The following is a 19,285-nucleotide window of genomic DNA, read 5'->3' on the forward strand; positions in this document are numbered from 1 at the left end:
AGACACGAAGGGCAATTTGGAAACATCGAAGTAATAACATACTCAAACAATAAATGGAGACATCTAGAAACTACAAGTAATTGACAAACAGCACTAACTTCAGCAGGAAAACTTTAAACTGTGGTAAATACGCGATATGTTAATTACCCCACCTTAAAATGCTATAACCAGAAGATTTCAGAATACTGCTGATTGATGATGCTTGGGAACTTCAGTCCCTTGTATTAGGGACAGGTCCCTGTGTCACACAGCTCATACAGTCACATTGCTGCCACCAATCAAGACTTCTATACTTTCTCCTGTAAAGGTAATTTTAAGAGAAGGTATAGGAATGTCATTTATAAATTTCAGAACAAGACCTAGGTACAATTCTTTGAACATAGGAGACATTCAACATGTTGGTCAGCTCCAACTTAGGAAAACCTATTCCACTGAGGTAACACACTAACCTAAAAATCTGAGCTGCAAACATCACTTTTATGAAAACAGCAAATTTTTTTCCATTTCATTTTTTGTATTTCATGAAAGAAAAAACCAGTCTACCCACGACACACACATATGGTTTGCATAAAGAAAGAGATGAACACATTCTAAATTCTCTAGATATGAGGTTGCTCAAGCTGAATTCTGACTTCACTGATGCTCAGGAGGTAACAAAGGAATAAGATTACTTACAGATTTAATAATTTGTTTTTAAAGAAGTAATTTCCAGGCAACAGCTGTTCTTGATAGTCCTCTATTTTTATGAAGTAATTATTTTTAAATATATGTATTTATTTATAGACTATGTACCCTTCAAGCAGGAAACAAATATTTTATGCTGCTAAAGAAACCCAAACAAAATCCCTGTGTTGTTCACCATACATCTTTACATGAAGAGATTAATTATTCTTTGTTACTCTTACAATTATTGTGTATTTTTCCATAAATCAAGGCCATATTGTTTTGCTTTAAATACCTTACCTCTGTGCACAAGTACCTCCTATTAATCATTCTGTAGTCTTAAATCAACAGCTGTAGTTCATTTCACAATGAATAGTTATGCAAATAGGGCATAGAGATGTAGATACCTCGTTTCAGCCAAACAAGTGCTAACTGACAGGAGCCATTTCAAATATGGGCAAGTAACTGTCCTTGCTCATCTTTACCATTCTGCCATCCTTTTGGTCTAGGACTTGAAAGGTTATTGAAAATATCACTTATAAACAGCATAAAATTATGTTAACTACCCATTTCTCCAACTGAAAGAGAATTAAAAATCTTTGTGCTTTTCATTTTACATGTCAGACAATGAATGTCAGAAAACATACAAATAAATAGATAAATAGGTAATTTAAAAAGTATTGTTCTGAAATACTGCAGGAGAAACCACCTAAGTGAATGGTGATATGTAGCCAAAACCATAGCAGTAAGTAGCAGTTGAATTAAAGTGAGCTTAGAGAAGTCCAGATAGCAAAGAACAGAACCAGTAAATTTAGAAACAAAATCTCTCCTTTTGGGAAAACTTTCATAAACACTCTATCACTCAGACTAATTTATTAATGAATAACATTGATTCATAAGCTACTGCTGTTCAGGCAGAATTTAGGTGAAAAGACTTCCTCATTACATTTATTTACTCAAACCTACGCAGGACACCATTGAGGTGCATACTAGAAAGCTTTCAGATATGTGCTAAAAGTAAAATTCAGTCAAGTAACTAAAAAATACAGTGGTCAGTACATTTTTTTGTTCTTGTTGGTTGGGTTTTGGGGTTTTTTGTTTGGTTGGGGTTTTTTAACTCAATTTTCTCACTTATGCATCTTTACCAGTGTTCCTCCTCTTCACTAGACACAACATCTTAGTTAAAACATTCCTCACTAACCCTGTTCTGAAGTTTTGCTTCCCAAATTTTCCATCACCAAACAGATGACCAGCAAATGAAAAAAAAAAAATCACTTCTGCATTAAATCCAATATTACAGATTTTTAAACTGGAATAAATACTTTTGATTGTGACAGTTATGAGTGCTCCAGTTAAAAAACTGACAAATATCAGCCAGCACGGGTGTAGCAACGTTACGTCACCTTCCCTTCTGTATCGTAACTAACCACAGGAGTGCTGCTCAGTGTACAAATTTACCTGCAGTCTTGTACTAGCATCTGCCTACCTGCATGCAGTTAAAAACACCTCCAATGAAAAGCAAGGCTCTTATTTTATAACATATTTTGTGTAGTTATCAAAGCCTCAACACACATGCTTATGTCTTAGTTGCAAGAAGATAGTCGGTATTAAAAGTAGACGTCTTGTGTCACTTAACTGTTTTAAAAAAGAAGTTTCAGACAGGAGTATCCATTATGAAATCTCAAGTACAAGAGTTAAGAAAAACTTATCTGATTTTTCAGTACATTCCCCCAGGCCAGTTGGCCATCATTTCAACATCAATTCTCAAGCCGTCCTGTAGCTCTCTTGCCCTCCTCTGCAGGTTTGAGTTTGTATGGATATAAACAGTAGGAAAACTGCAGTTGTAACTATAACTATATAACTGACTATTTCACTTTACACTTAAAAGAGAAAAATCCCTACCTGATGTTAAGCATCTCTTTATGTTACTAAGGGAAAACTTCCAAGATTGCTAAGTAACTGGTAAAGTATGCATGAAGGTCATCAGTTTGGCAAGTGATGTATTTCTTTCTGGGCAGGCTATCCTTGACACAGCTTCCTTATTTACTGTAATTATGATGAGGGGCGTGTTTCTTTACACAGTATCTACAATGGATAGGCTCAGATGGAAAAAAATGGCGAAACCAGGCATTGCACTAACCTCAAAGTGGGGTGGTGCGAAGCAAATGAAAAAAACCTGAATAGCATTTATCACAGAGATTCAAACATATCAAGAAGGAAGCAAGACATTTTAATACTTCACCGGTTCAGGTGAGTAGGGAGGAAGCATGTTGTGGAATGTTGTGAAAACACAGCATTGCCTAAACATCGAAGACGATATTGATACTGATGCAAATCACAGAATAATCTCTTTTGCAAAACAGAAAATACAAGATATTTTATTCTCTGAACCACAAAGAACCCACACACAGAAGCAAATTTAGAGATGCTGCACACAAGAACTTTAAACACAGATATGAGTGCAGATCTTCAAAGACATAGCAGTAGCCAATTCCTAGAGATACCTTAATGACAGATAAGCAAGTCATAAGGTTTTAAAGTGGTCTTTTGTCAATATTTTTCCTTCACTGAAAATGTTGTTCCTACTTTCAAGAAATGAAAAGTGAAAATATTTTAAGCACACACCATGTTTGTAGCTCTGAGAAGTTTTACAATCATAAAAGCAGCACTTAGGAAGCAAAGACAAAGGTACACAAGTGTTCTTAATCTAACCAGGCCAATGCACTGTACAATTCCAAAGCAATAGTCATCTAAAGCCCATGTGCAAGCACAAGCGCAGACAGGAAAGTTAAGTGTGTGCCTTAATTTTGGAGTGCATGTACTCAGCCCTTCTAACTCTCTTACTTTTAAAACCTATCAAAAGCTTGCACACTGCCAAAAAAGTTAGCAGGCCACCCTCTTTATCACTTTCCTTTGGTCCCCCTACATAAAAACCTCAATATACAAGAATAACACAGTAGAACATTTCTCAGACAGTAAGCACAGTAAGATCTCTCTCTGACAGCTTTTTTCAAGTTGCTCCTTTGTATCTCAGAATAGCTGAAAAAAATGTTACTAATTACCTTTTTGCTACTATTACAGCTTCAGTTACAGATTCACAAACAAGGGAGCAAAAAACAGCTATTGCTCCCTGTGACCTGCTCTAACAAAACATCCTGCTATAGTTACCCATCAGAATGGTGGCAAACTACAAAGTGAGGGTGAAAGGTGCCCACACATTATGACTACTTGGCTGTTTTTAAAATACTGTTTCTATGATGTGGTGGAGCCCCACTTCTCCATATTTTCAAGCCAGGCCACGTATCCAAAGAAGAACCTACAGGCTTTCCACAACAGTCTTTCCATTAGTGTGGAAGAACTGCCTCTGAGCCACCAAAAAGTATGTACCAGCTGCCATCTCAGCACTGGTTCCCCACCACTCCGAAAGGGGTTTTTTCCTTCCCCCACTACTTTGAGCTTTCAGTATCGGACAGGTGCCCTGTATTCCTCCCCTGCTTCTTCCATACTGATGAAGGAAGCTGAAAACAGCGTGGTCATCAAATCTCAAGCTGACTTTGGAAACAAAATTCATCCAGCCTTCTTTGACTATCCCACAAATAACCCTTAAAAATGCCCGACATTTCTGTGGGCTGTAAACTGCAAATAGCATCCCGAGATATTTGCCCTGCATGCAATGCACTACGATTTGCCATGTGGGAATATGGAATCAAATACTACATGGTTTAAAGCGATGCAAGCACAGTAAGAAAAGTAACACCATTTAGACCCTGTGATGTTATATGGAACCTCTGTATGTTTTATTATTACCTACATGACAGGAGGAAATTATTAACAATGGAGGCAAAAAAGGAAAAGGGTATTTTCTCAGATAACACTAGTCAGTTTTGTGACACTTGCTCTCAAAGAGAAAAAAAAATAGCCAGTTTTCTCAGCTACTTTGTTCATACATGTCCTGTGTTATAGCTAGAAGACTCAACATTTACAAAACAGAGAGAATTGGTTGTACAGGAGAAGATGATAAACCAAAGTATTACCTTATAATACGTGTTTACGAATAATAAATGAAAGCACTGACGTTTGAGATAGGTACATTTCAGTTGATTAAAGAGTACAGTATCAGAAAGTGAAGACTGTTACCCTCAAAAAGGAGGAAATGAACACATACAGCACTCAACCATCAGCAGCTGGCACCCCTCTATCTGTAAGTGAACATGCTCTGTAAAGTTCCTAATAGCCTTTGCAAGCTCTAAGCTACAAGATTCCCCCAAAACAGGGATCCCTTGAAGGAAGACAAGCCTGATTACAGATAATGCACTATGCTCTCAACTAGGCAAGTTATAAACTACCTCAGCCTTCACAACCCAAAGGCAACAGCTAAAACTCCAACAAGGAAAAAGGTGTTGATCACCCAGCAGCATAAGACAACTCAGCTACAGAGGTGAGCAAAGAATCGTGGAATGGTTTGGGCTGGAAGGGACCTTTCAAGGTCACCTAGTCCAACTCCCTGAAAGAACTTAGGAGCAAAACAAGTGTGGATTACACATGCCTTTTAGAGCTTGCCCAAAGCTCTGGGAGGTATATGAGCTGCTGTGATTCAGCTTGGAATACCTATAAAACATCCAGAAACAAAGATGAATTACACTAAAAATATATAATATTTGCATTGTCCTTTCTGGCCTTAAGGAGTTACGAGCTTGATTTCAGTAGTCTAATTAAACCAGCCTCTCTCATCCCATTGCTAATTCCTTCCAGATGACTGCAATGGGAGTTGCACTGGTGGCAAGTCTGCCCTCCTTTTCCTTTTCTTTTCTATTCTGAGTAGGTAACATAACATGAGGCCAAAACCTGAGTGCTCTAAATCCCAATTATTAATTGCAATTTTATAATCAACAGAAGACATGACACATGACCTTAAGCAGACAAAAGCAATGAATTTAACCTGTATCTGTACAGTTTTTTCTTACTATACCAGCAATTATGCCCAAAATTGTCCTGGGGACAATTCTTCCACAGTTGATCATCCTTTCAGCAAACTGATTTTCTTAAGAGAAGATTTATCTGAATCCCTTTAAAAGACGGGGTACAGGCAGGGCCAAGTGGCTCAGACACAAAATTAAAAAAAAAAAACAAAAACAAAACCAAAACCACCAAGAAAGAACCAATCCCCCACTCAAAAACAAATAGAAAAAAAAAGCAAACCCTCCTGCCCCAAAACAGCAAACCACATACTTACTTTACATTATCATCTTTTATCAGGCTAATATTTTACACAGAAAATTCACACACACCTACACAAACACAGACAATGCATCAACCACTATCATATAAAATCTCATTCATAACCATCATTATGTATCATTTTTAAAAAGGCAGAGCACGAAGGATCTCCAAAGAATAAACCCCTACTAAAGTAGCCATAGTAAAAAAAACAATAAGGCGTCTTGTGAGAGAACATCAGCAATCCTGAAACTACTGCAGCAAAGAGCAAACCAAACACATGCAGAGAAATGTAGACTGGCTCCACATGCAGCAAAGCACTCTTTGAGCCTTAATGCACAAAAAGCCAGGAAGAAGCAGGACCCAAAGCAGCATAAACGGGGGTAGTGCTCACCCCGCATCTATTATTAGTTTTGAAATTCTTAATAACAGCACTGGTTCCTTGCATGGGAAGAACATAGTTAGAATATAGTCCACAGGTACAGACGAGTGAAGGACTGACCTGTATGCTAAGTCGTGCTCATCAAACCATTACTAATGGAAACCTACTCAAAACAATGCAATGCTAATATAACTTCTTGTTTGTAACAAGGAGGCCCCTGTAACTAGAAGCATATGGCTGAAACACTGTTTATGGTGATCCTCTACTTGGCCCAAATCAGGTATTCCATATTAATCAACACAAAGTTCAGTTGTACAGGGAAACAAAAAACTTTAGAATGTTCTTTTAAGCTAATGCAAAGGTGAGCCCTATGGAAAACTATGCGATCTGCACAACACAGTGAACCAAAATACTGTACTATTAGTAGCAAATTAGGGTAACAAAATATTTGAACTAATTGCTTACATAACCATTTTAACAGCTGGAAAAACAAATACTCATTGTGTTCACTGTGGAGATCAAGTTATCATCTAGCTTAGTTAATGTCTTGCTATGACTTTTAAGCTTCCTACTTTTGCTTTCTCTTTAAAATGATGTTAATACCTACTGCGGATATACAGTGCTACATGATTACTGACCAGTAAGCTGCAGTTTTTCCAACAAAATATCAAGACTCTCACTTTTTTGATAAGAGATGACATTTAAATTTAAAGCAGCTTTTTATTCAACTGCAACCACTGCAATGATTTTTTTTTACTGTTGTTAATAGGAGCTATATAGTCACATTGCAAAACAGATTTTATGGTATTAAAAATGTTTTGCATCTTACCTGAGAGCCTCTTTTCAATACCATACAGGTCAAGTAGTTTTACTGCTACTAGTACAGGTCTCTTGAAATCAGTGGGTGGCTGAAAACAGCTCATGGCAAAAATCAGTATCACAATGATGGTTGCCTATGGAATTCTGAGTAAAAGCTTTCAAACAGACCACATCTAAAAATTACCATTCCACCATTTAAATTCTGTGTATTGTTCTTTCACATCAAAACACTTCAGTATGCTACACAACATAAAAAAGTTACTAAACCCATTGATTAAAATTCTGATTCTGCAGATAAACAGGTAGCACTGCTTACAGTACTAATTGTGTCGTGTTTGAACTGTTAAGGCCTTCATCCCACATTCTGTTGGCAAAAGTTTCCCTTGTCTTGACTTTAAAGACCACATTTCACTGGAACAATTATATCCATTTGGAGAGAGAGGAGACATAAGAGCCTACTTCTTTAAGCTGAAAAAACCCTAGCTCTCTTCCCAGGAACTAAAACATACTTGTAAATATGATACATATACATGGAGATAACTTTCAGCCCTTTCTAAACACTCATATTGGAGGAAAAGAGACTTAGAAAAGGAATTGTTGATCCTGCATCTTACTAAGTAGAAAACAATACTTATACTGCTAATGTTTGTACTTGCTTTATGTTTAACCGTTCACTTTTATCTCATTGATTCTGTCACTTCCCTGCCTGCTTCCCCATAAAACTGATCTATACAGAGTAAAAGCAGTCCTGAATCTCCTGAAGCAGAACAGTTATACACCAGCATGAAATTTATTCCTTCTCCCAGACTAGGATCCTTTGCTCCAGGAAATATCATTGCTTCTAGAGCAATAATATTCCAGCTTTTTGCATTTTACCCATCTGTTTTGAGAGAGCCTAACGCTTACCTTAGTGCTCAGCAAGACAAGACCAATTACACATTTAGGTAGGAGAGTTCCCGATCGCCTGCGGCAAAATCTCTCGGTGTGTAGCAGATGTCAGTGCTGCTTCCTTCCTCTTACCTCCCCCCCGCACACACACGCACATCTGAGGGCAGCGGAGGATGTTCGGAGCAATTTAACAAGCAAAGGGGAGACGAGTGGCTGCCGGTCTTGGAGCAAGAAGCTCACAGCCAGCTGGCCTAGGACAGGCAGGGATTCACGACAGGCAGGGATACACACGGAACGGTGGCAGGAGCACTCACGGTGCTGCCCGGAGCCGCAGGGCGCGATCGGCCGGAGGGCCGGGCACTGTAAACACGAGCACCGGAGGCTCGGAGCGCAGCGCCCGCCCGCCCGCCGGTGCGGGAGGAGCCCAGCGGCCCCGGCGCGGCCCCGCGGTGCCCGAGCACCGGCTTCACCAGCGGCCTCGGCCCCGCGGCCCCACCAGGCCGCTCCACGCCGCCGCCCGACCCCCCCCACACCTCCCGCCGCGGCCGCACCGAGGCTCAGGCGGCCCTCCCGGGCCGGCGCCCCCGCCCATACCTCGGCTGAGATCGAGGGACACGTTCTCCTCGCCGCTGTCGTTCCGACCTGCGGGGACGGGGGGAAGAGAAGCGCGTTAGCCGGGCGGCGAAGGAAGGAGCGCCAGGGGAGAGAGGGAGGTGGGAAGAGGGAGAGAGGGAGGAGAGGAGAGGAGACAGGGGGACTGCCGGTGGGTATGGGGCAGCGGCGGGGCGGCCCGCGGGTTGCTCCTCACCTCGGATGCGGAGGTGCCTCAGCGAGCGGGCGCGGAGCGTAGCCGCCATGTTTGCGGCCCCGCAGCCACAACACCGGAAACCTCGCCCGCTCTCGCGAGGGGAGGCGCGCGAGGCCCCCCCCCGCCCCGGGGCGGCTGAGGAGGCGTGGGCGGGGCTGGGCTGAGGGAGCGGCCTCGGAGCTGAAATTGCGTTTTCTTTCTCTCTCTCTCTCTCTCTTTTTTTTTTTTTTTTTTTTTTTTTTTTTTTTTTTTTTTACGAGCTTTGCCTGTTCTGTTTCCTTCTTTTTCTTTTTTTTTTTTTTTCCTTGCCTTGTGACGAGGTGGTAATTCACGTGGGTGCTCCGCGACCGTAGGGGCTTTTGTACGCCGGATGTTTTCTGCTTTTTTAATGCGTGAAGTAATTAAAAAAAACAAAACAAACAGAAAAAAAAAAGCTTTTCGCCGCTTTGTTCGGTCTGTGCGAGGTTGGTCTCTCTGCAGCTCGAGTGTTGGTCTATTTCTTGCTACTTAGTTAAGTTCCAACAAATATAAAAGTAGCAATTATATTTGTTGAACTTAACTAATAAGTGTATATATTAAAGAAAAAAAAAGAAGTCGGAAAGTCCCACTCTAAGAAACCGCGTAGTTACCTACTCGATCATGTCTTTTTTAAGCAGGAGTTTAGATATGCAGATAACACCTTAACATCGTTCCCTGACACTTCAGACAGACGAGGCAAATTCTTGCACACAGACTTCAGAAATTTTCGGGAACAAAACCAGCAAATAATACTCAAGCTGAAGTGTAGATGTAGCCAGACGTATAAAAATAGCTTCACAAGCTTAGATAATTGCTTTCCTGTTTTCTAGTCAATCATTTTCCACTCTGAATTTTCCCTCTTCTCCGGAGGTCTTTCGATTCAGATCCTGCACTACCCATAAAAATCTGGGGCTTATAAGTATTCATAAACAATAAGTTTTACCTAAAAATTGGTAAATTAGATTTCACAGTTACTGATGCACTTCTAAAACTTTAATACTGATTTAGATGAGTAAAATAATTATTTGTGAAGACAGAGTGGAAAAACTTTCTGACATAGTTAATATCACACATATGAGAATCTTGTTTCAATAGAATTATATCAAGCATATTTAATTTAAAATACCACTTTAAAAAACTTCTGTATCATAATTTTTGCTTATTAAATATGAAGCTAATGTTCTGGAGGAATCACGGGTTCTCAAAATTAAAAGCTCTAAATAGTAAAATCTCATCCATCCACAGGACCAAAACATGTCAAATATCCTCGAGGAGTTTCATCAATAGGCTTCAGGACTGTCTTTTAAAATTTCATGTCTGGAAAACCCTTGACACCCTAAAAATGCAAAATTAACTACTGCTAGTGGTATTAATCTTGTATCTTGTTTACTACGAATTCTCCTGTGTCTAATTATTTTCACATAAGCTTTGAAACACCACTCAGGGTTGGCCTACTCTGAATCAGATTTGAACTTTGTAACCTGCATGTAAAATGCTTTGGACGTTCATGCCAAGTGCTGTGAGTTAGCATTTGTCACTATTGCCGTATGAGTTAGCATTTATTATTATTATCATACAACACTTATTTCTTCCCTTATAGATAGAAAGTCAGACAGACTGATATATTTTAAAAGAATCTGAACATCATCTTCCAATAAGGAAGAGTAAGAAAGGAGTAAGGTTTAAATTCCAGAGTACCCTTTTGCAGCTTTGTTCCTGCAGACATCCTTTAATAATCAAAATATTACATTTAACTTGCGGGGCTTCAGTTTCCTCTTTCTTTTTCACCCTAGTTATATTTGAATTCTTTGGACAAAATTGAGATTGTCTCTGATAATGACACACAAAAGAATGCCGTAATGTCAGTTTTAAGTCTACATTAAAGGCAGTTTGAGGTATAATTAATATTTGCCACAACTGGGAAAAACGGAACGTTAGATTTTTAAATTTTTGTTATCATGAAATGGAAAATAGGAAAAATGCACTAACCTTAACTACTTAACTACCACAGGAGCTTCCCACAAAAAAACCCCAAAAAACAACGAAGCAAAACAAAAAAATCAAACAAAACCAACTGGTGTGAGAATGAATAATCCTCACCCTGTGAGAGTAGAGGACATTATGGGATCTGGTTTTAGAGCTTTTCCTATGTACTATTCTTCCCTTGTATATGGGGAAAGAATCACAGCAGTCTAATTAAAAAATTATAAATATTCCTTACCCATCAAATTTGCTACACATTTTCGTCATCCAGTGTTGCTCCTGAGTATGCAGGGTGGAGAAACATAGAGGAGAAAAAAAAAGCTATCTCATTCATTTGAAGGAGGGAAATTAATACCAAAGAGAAAATTAACTTCTGCACTCTGCTTGTGTGTCACAAATTACAGTTGATCCAGCATATGACAGCCTCTTCAATTTATTTTTTTTGTCTTTCAGTGTTTAAATCACAGTACATTGAATCCTATAAATCCAATTAAAGAAAAGATATTGTAATGGCCAAATAGGGAATAAGAATAGTTTAGTCTGAGTTCCTGCTTTATAATTTTATGTGAGTATAGCGTCTCTATATAGATAAGTAAATCTTCTGTAGCAGAGAACACAGTGTGAAAGCAGAATTTCCTGTGAGCTGCTGGTGTATTTCCTTTCCCACCTGCAGAGTATGTCACACAGGACCATAACAAACCTCTAGTGTCACCCGGAAGTTTGAAAGGCAGGTTAATCTTGAAACCATGGTAAAATGTTTCTACATGTTCAGGGAGTAGAGAGGGGCTTCTAAAGGTAGAGACATATTTTTGTGCGTATGTGCAAAGGAGTCACAAAAAACCTTCTTTGTTCCTTCTTTTTCCAATCAGAAAATTGTCCCTTATGCCCCCCATGTTGTGGCAGCCTTTTTATATGCTAAACAGGAATATGCAGTATGCTGTAGAGGATACTACTATGTGAATTATAAATTTTCAAGATTTAAATCCAAAATAAAGATCAAAGAGAAGAGCTTTTCACTTGTTTGGGGTCAAATGAAGAAACATGGGTATGAAGGACAAGCTAGGGGCAGAGCCTTAACTGTCCTAAATAGTTTAAACTCCATGGAAATGAATAAGGATGTACAATGTACACCAGCTGCAGCCCGCCTGTTATGTAGATGTAGAAGAAAGAAAAATATAAACTTGAATTAAGATATGCAGACAAGAACTTAACTTATTGAATTCAACTGAGCTACTGTGATTTGTAGCCATTCTTCATTTGTAGCCATTTCTTCACTAAAAAGTTGTTCAAGCATTGAAACAGGCTGCCCAGGGAAGTGGTGGAATCACCATCTTGTGAGGGTATTTAAGAGGCATATAGACATGGTGTTTACGAGCATGGTTTATTGGTGGATTTGGCAGTGGTTAATAGTTGGACTCAATTATCTTAAAGGCCTTTTCCAACCTAAATGATTCTCTGATTCTAAGAATGGGTCCTGGCAGGCATTTGATTTAGAGGTTCCACAGTTTGAGACAAATAAAATCCAGCTCATCGGCACATTTTTAGCAGCTGGACAAATGCATAATACCAAATTAAGTTATTGGTAGCTCTGAAATACCAGTGATCACTCTGAAGGAACACACAGGTGTGAGAGCAGACTTACAGACCTGCACCATACCTGACCTGTGGGCAGCCACACAGTGATACTCTCAGACCTCCCTGAGCTTCAGAGTTTGTATAAAGTAGTACAAGCCTGAACACCATGTCTCCATTCAGTGACATGGAGCAGTGTGCTGGAGGATGGAGCTGCAGCTCAGGGCTTGTGTGCAGCAGAAGGTTGTAGGATCTGCTAGGGAGAGGGTTGTGCTGCAAGATGAAAACAGCTGAGTCTCCAGAGTATATGGGAAAGGAAACAAGGGGAGAAGGGTGACTCTACTAGCTGCAGTTTATTCTGCATAAATCAAAGTCCTTTAATGTCCTCCATTCCTGGGATTTTTGTTCTGTGTCTTGATAATACAGCAACAACCAGAACTAGCAAAGGTCCTTCGTCCCACATATAAAATTGTAGGCCTCCTGGGAACAGAGTTTCTTTGCTGTGGATGCTGCCAGAGGATCTGAGAAAATGTCAATGTGGCTAGAGCTTGATTGAAAAGCTAGCAGAATTTGGGATATTGGGAAAGAAAGAGGTCTCGAAACCGAATTGCAATGTGAAATCAAGGATATTGCATTTTACACATATCTGCTCCCTTGGGAATCCAGCTGGTCATGATGTCGCTTGGAGAGGGCAGTGGTGCCATGGAGATCCTGTAAATACGTGCTGGAAATTCTTTGGACAGCCTTGCACTGGTCATGAACCAAAACTGTCTAATGAAGCCAATGTGACAGTAAAGGCCATAAAGGTCCTGTGCCCAGCGATGTTCACTGGTACTGTTTTAATTGACTAATGTGGATGCAGCTTTGGGCTGCATTTGGTTTATAGACAAGGTGTGGGTTGCTCAACTGCTTAAACTGGGACAGTGCTGAGAGCAAGTCAAGCAAGGAGGACCTTAGTATTTAACCACTGGTTATACATGGATGCTGAATGTTTTTTTTCTTAACTTTTGATCCATGTGTTCAATGTTTTGTTTGTCTGGTTTGGTCTCATGTTCACCGGCTTGGAGAAAAAGAAAGGGCAATTTGCAGTTTTCTCCCCAGGAAGGTTGTTACCACTGAGTTTGCTTTTTGGGGTGCAAATACTCTCCTGGCTTATGTGGTATATTCCTAACATATTCCTTTGCTAGCCTTTTCAAATACAATCCACTAGGTGTGTTTCTACATATATTGTAATGCAAAAAAGGTTCTACATATAGTATTTTAAGTATCAGTAATATAGTTTGCAGAAGAAACATGATTTGCTAAAAACAAATCTCCAATTCCTAACAAAATTTTTAGATCATTTTTTTTTCTAGAATTTCTCTGATTTTGAAAAATATCATAATTAAGCTAATTCATGAAGATAGTACCCTTAAATACAGATATAAATAAAAACTATTAATAACATTCAGAATTAGTTGCAGTTGTGTGTAGTGTTAATATTTCCTCAGTATCCCACGGTGGAAGAAACTAAAAAATGAACTTAGAGTGCATAGCATGAAATTATGCAAGAGTTCCAATAAATATCATACTAAAGTGTTAACAATTAGCAGGAAAATAACAGAATGACAAGTGATGCAACAAGTCTTCCTAATCAAGTGGGCAGGTTGCTAACCAGATTGTTAATTAGTGCAACCTTATACCTAAGCTCCCATTCATGTAAGATTCTTCACAGGATTCGGCACTGCATAATCCTATTGAAGCTGTGAAAAGCAACAGGTGTTGAGTTTGGGTATGGTTGGCATATTAATTAGATCTGAGCAAAAAAACTTTAAAAAAACGCAGCTGTTAACTATTTCAGTCCAAATAAACTCTGGTAATAGTGCTGAAACTGTATGTAAAGATAATTTATCATTAACCAATTCAAAATCCATATGGTAGCAGAAACTACTTTTTGTAACTCAGTGTTTTTTCTTAAAAACTGAAGAAGCCTATTAGCATCTTCTTTGGGCACTGGCTGACAGAGGCTGGCTAACATTTTAGCAGCAATGCTGTTATGTATCACAGTATCCATACTGAAATATTTGGATATTGGAGATTCTCAGCCATCAGTGGCTGTCTTTAGAACATGCTTCAGTTTCTTACATGGCCAGTAGAAAGTAGCTTGCTATGAATACAGGACCAGTAAAAGGGATGTGATAGAAAAGATTTTTTTCTTAATTTTTAAATTTAAACTGGCAATAGTAAGGTTTATTTATACATACAGCATCCCATCTTAAGTACTAAAAAAACCTTCCCCAGATACTGAGTGCAGAGGGAAGGTGCATTTGACCTGATTTTAAATGCTATGGGATAAACAGCCTAGAACTCAAAATACAAGGATTGTAAGTCTCCTCAGTGCCTGGTGAGTCATGAAACCTCTGCTGGTGTTACCCACAGAGTTAGGAATCTTGAACAAAAAATGAGCATTTAAACAGAGGGGTTTTAAAATTGAGATAAAATGAAAGTGCCAGGGACAAATGCAGAAGTAGGGGAACAGTTTAAATGTATAAAAAGAGAAAGCAACAAGGAAGCAGAAAAGCAAAGAACAGAATACCATGGTCAGAGGCTCAAGGAAAAGAGGAATAATTATAGGGAACAGGAAGTAATCAAGAAAAAAAGTAGGACAAAGAACGTCCTAGGCAGTGAAAGGAGGTAATCACAGTAAAAATATAAGGATTTCTTTGGATCAATAGAGAAGAAGAAATTGGCCTTACCTGTGTGAGCTGGAAGGTGTGTGACAACATTGTCCAGAGAATATGAAATAAGCTGAGATGCAGAAGAAGGGAAGGTAGGTTGGCAGTGTGTCCCTTCTGTCAGTAGGAAACACGGATGGGAGCCCCGGTTTCTGTGTCTATGTTTTGTGTACATTTTCCATCTGAAGCACACTCACACGTAAATGAAGGCAGCTTTTCCTGTTAAGAACTTGAAAATCAGGAATCAGGCTAAAAAAAAAAAAAAAAAAAAGGCAGGGAAAAAAGCCAATGCTGATTTTTCTTTTCTTTGTCTGTCTCATGATGCCTGAGCAGTAGGATTTGGTGATATTACTAAAGTATTGCAAATCATATAATATTTCTTAAAACCCTTGGTATCCATCTAATTCCCATTTCATTCATGTTTGTGTTGACATTTTGCATACTTCCTTTATGCCTAATAGTGAACCATTTTAACCTTAAGCAATACTTATGAGTCTGTGTGTTATGAAAAAAGATGCACAGTTTCCCATATTCTTTTCAATAAGGCCCACAATATGAAAAGCCTCAATCAAGAAACTCTGTACATTTAGTAATAGCTTAATCTTCTCTCTCCATGTACTTTAGAAGAAGGCGAATAGAGATGACTTACCAAATTCTATGTAGGAGTCAGTTAGCTAGAATGAAACACAAAAAGGAAAACTCTGAGATCATTGTATTTTGCTGCACACAGCCAAAAGAAGGGGACCTGGGACTACTGCACTGCTGTTTGGCATGAGGCTACAACATGCAGTAGTGGTGTTCTGTAGTACCACAGCTAACTGGAGTGGCACTGAAATATCCTTATGTTTTCCAACTGCCTGGGATGCTGGAAACTGCTTAGGATGACCCTCCAGCTGTACTACCACCTTATTCCATAGCCAGTCTAAGCGGTCGAGGTGGAGGGCTTGTAGGGCTATGCTGGTGTCCTGGGTGAATTGCTTCTGATAAATAAGTTGACTCTTTCAGAACTGGTTTAGGAATCTCAGCCTAGGATATGTCCAGACCATACACACAGAAGGGTTTCATTCTGGCAAAAGCCATAGACATCACTGAAAACCACACCAAAAAGCTAGCTGTCAACATGGAAGATGGGAGACAGCAAATCATATAAGTGGAGGTAATAACATGAACCATTTAATTCTAGAATTAGTCCCCACTTTTTATTAAGTTTCAGAACATAATCTAACCTATTATTTACATTAAATTTTAATTGGTATCTCCTGTCTACCCCTCTTTTTATTACTGTAAACATGGTTCAAATCTGATTTCCTTTTATGACAAGGTAACCCACCTTGTTGATCAAGTAAAGGCTGTTAATTTAATCTTTTTGGATTTCAGAAAAGGTTTTGATGGTGACTCTCATAGTATCCTTCAGGACAAAATGACCAGCATACAGCTGGCACATGACAGGTGAGCAGCTGGCTCACAGGTCGGGCACAAAGCATTGTAGTGCCTGGAGTAAAATCCTGCTCGTGACTGGTCGCTAGTGGGCTTCTGCAGGGCCCCATCTTAGGCCATGTGCTCTTTAACATTGTTGTAAACAACTTCTATGCAGGGCTCAAAGGGACACTAAATAAGTTTGCAGATAATACAAAACTGAGAACTGTTGATTATCTCAAAGGCAGGGAGGCCCTGCAGAGACACGTCAACAAATTAGAGAGATGGATAATCATCAGCCTCATGAATTTTAACAAGGGCAAGTTCTGGATTCTGCACCTGGGATGGGACAACCCTGGCTGTGTGTATAGACCAAGGAACGATGGAGAGCAGCCCTGTGGAAAGGGACCTGGGGGTCCTGGTCGATGGCAAGTTGAATACGAGTCATTGGTGCCCTGGCAGCCAGGAGGGCCAACCATGTCCTGGGGGGCATCAGGCAAAGCATTGCCAGCCAGTCAAGAGAGGGGATTGTCCCACTCTGCTCTGCGCTGTGGTGGCCTCACCTGAAATATTGTGTGCAGTCTGGAGCACCACAATATGTAAAAAGACATTAAGCTCTTAGAGAGTGTCCAAAGGAGGACAATGAAGATGGTGAAGGGCCTCGAGGGGAAACTGTATGAGGAGCATCTGAGGGCACTTGGTCTGTTCAGCCACCAGAAGAGGAGTCTGAGGGGAGACCAGTCACAGTCTACAACTTCCTCAGAAGGGGTAGGCACTGTTTTGACTAGTGACAGGACCCAAGGAAATGGCCTGAAGTTGTGTCAGGGGAGGTTTAGATTAGATACTTCACCCAAAAGGTGGCTGGGCACTGGAACAGGCTCCCCAGGGAGGTGGTCACAGTACCAAGCCTGATGTCCAAAAAGCTTTTGGACAATGCTCTCAGGCATATGGTGAGATTGTTAGGCCTGTCCTGTGCAGGGCTAGGAGTTGGACTTTGATGATCCTTGTGGGTCCATTACAGCTCAGGAAATTCTGTGATTTTGTGGTATATTTATAATACAAATTTTGCAAGCTTTTAAAATACAAGGTGTTTTCTCTCTTCTGTGTTTAACCACAATAGAGGCAAAGAAAAGGAAGATAAAATAGTTGAGAGTCCTAATCTAGGAAAGTACAAAAAATTAATTAATTTAGCTTTAGCAGTTTGGTTTTATATCCAGGATTAATGGACATCTGCCACAAATTGTTCTCTGTTCATGCCTTCCTTTCAAATATTAGAATGGGATAAAATGTTTTCCTCTCACAAGATAGATCCATTCCTATTCATGGGAATCTGAGATACCATTGTGATGAATGCCATGAGAAACTAATAATTCTGGGTGCAGCCTAAGCTTGGGAAGATTTGCACTAAATAAAGGAGTGGCCAGAAACTGAATGAGCAGGGCTGAACGACTGCCCTTTCTGTTAGCTCTCATCCAGCCCATGCACTAAATGAGGCAGGGATCCTGTGGAAAAAAGTACTGAGCCATCATGTAATTATAGACTGGGCACGCAGTTAACGATGTATCCACAGAAGGAGTCAGAACTGAGGCTGTGCAAATACAAGCATGTTTATTGCCTCTCCTGCCATTTGAGTTCTTCATACTACGTGCAAAAGCTTTTCCATACAGGATGGTCTGGGGCTGCTGAACAGAAGTCTTAAGGGTACCCTTTCATGGGTCCGTTAGTCTCCTCAGAAGTTGTCTTATTTGACATAATATATACTCAAACACACTGAGGCACACATACATATGCACACGTGCTTACACCTGTGTCTGTTATAAAATAATGTAGTGGTAAGGGGTAATCTAAATCATACGGAGAATCTATGTTCCTCCACTGAATTTCCTCCCCTTTACTAAAGTACTGATCTTTACAGCTGAGACAGATTATGCAAAAGGATCACACATACAGGAAGGTTTTGTTACTGCTGTAGGAGGAGTAGCCAGGGGATCTGCAATTATGCGGGCTGAGAATATAAACCTCTTACACAGGAACGTGCAGGAGATCAGCTGCATTCCTGCAATCCAGAGCCTGCGGTAACAGCAGAGAAATGCTATAAAGCTACTGAATTAGAGAAGTCTTTTTTGCTTTCCCAGTTTTGGTTTTGCTTAACCTGTTTACTGGGACAGCATAGAGATACAACACCAGCTCTGTTTACCTTAACTGGGGTGTTCATGCTGAAGCCTAATTTTTATGTCAATATTTTGATGTTTTCACTGCTGAATGTTTTAGCAGGCACAGCCAAATACTCCAGAATGATAGACTGAATTTGGAGAAGGAAAAATATCACATGAACAGCTTTCCTTTTCTTTCTTTATGACTTTTAAAAGAAAATAGAATTAATTACACGTGAGAAACCCTTAGAATATAGACTACTTAAGTATAGATTTTCCTATCTGACAGATTTTCTGCTTACATTTCACTTTCTGGGTAGCAATTATTGACAAATACCATGTTGTATTCGTGCTGCCTTTACAACAATAAGAATGTTGATTTTCATTCTGTTAGCTGCTCAGTGGTAATTTTCAGAAGTTATTGTGCAGCTACTGTTGTTCTACTTGACAGAAGATTGTGTACACACATTTCTTGTCAGAAAGTATGCTTTTATTCAAAAGAATTTCAGAAGAGAGAAAAAAATGCATCCAGTGAATGGCATTGGTAAAATAAAAGAAAAAACTTACAATACCACTAGTTTTTTATGCCTAGATGCTGGTTAAATAGCAAATATAAAGGGAGAAAGTCAAGTTTGTGTACAACTTTTCAGTA

At 39.6% G+C, this 19,285-nt stretch overlaps 1 protein-coding gene across 1 annotated transcript in view; it reads right to left on the reverse strand.

The window, feature by feature from the left end:
- RICTOR (RPTOR independent companion of MTOR complex 2) overlaps positions 1-8,882 on the reverse strand; it is a 75,370-nt gene extending 66,488 nt beyond the window's left edge. Inside the window, exons 1-2 of the mRNA XM_017823623.1 lie at positions 8,778-8,882; positions 8,564-8,611 (exon numbers count right to left, since the gene is read on the reverse strand). Coding sequence (XP_017679112.1) covers positions 8,564-8,611; positions 8,778-8,826 — 97 coding nt within the window. The 5' untranslated portion in view covers positions 8,827-8,882. The remainder of the gene's footprint in view (positions 1-8,563; positions 8,612-8,777) is intronic.
- Positions 8,883-19,285: the final 10,403 nt, after the last annotated feature.

The sequence above is a fragment of the Lepidothrix coronata genome, unplaced genomic scaffold (genome assembly GCF_001604755.1).
Source record: "Lepidothrix coronata isolate B3197 unplaced genomic scaffold, Lepidothrix_coronata-1.0 Scaffold104, whole genome shotgun sequence".
NCBI classification, from domain to species: Eukaryota; Metazoa; Chordata; class Aves; order Passeriformes; family Pipridae; genus Lepidothrix; species Lepidothrix coronata.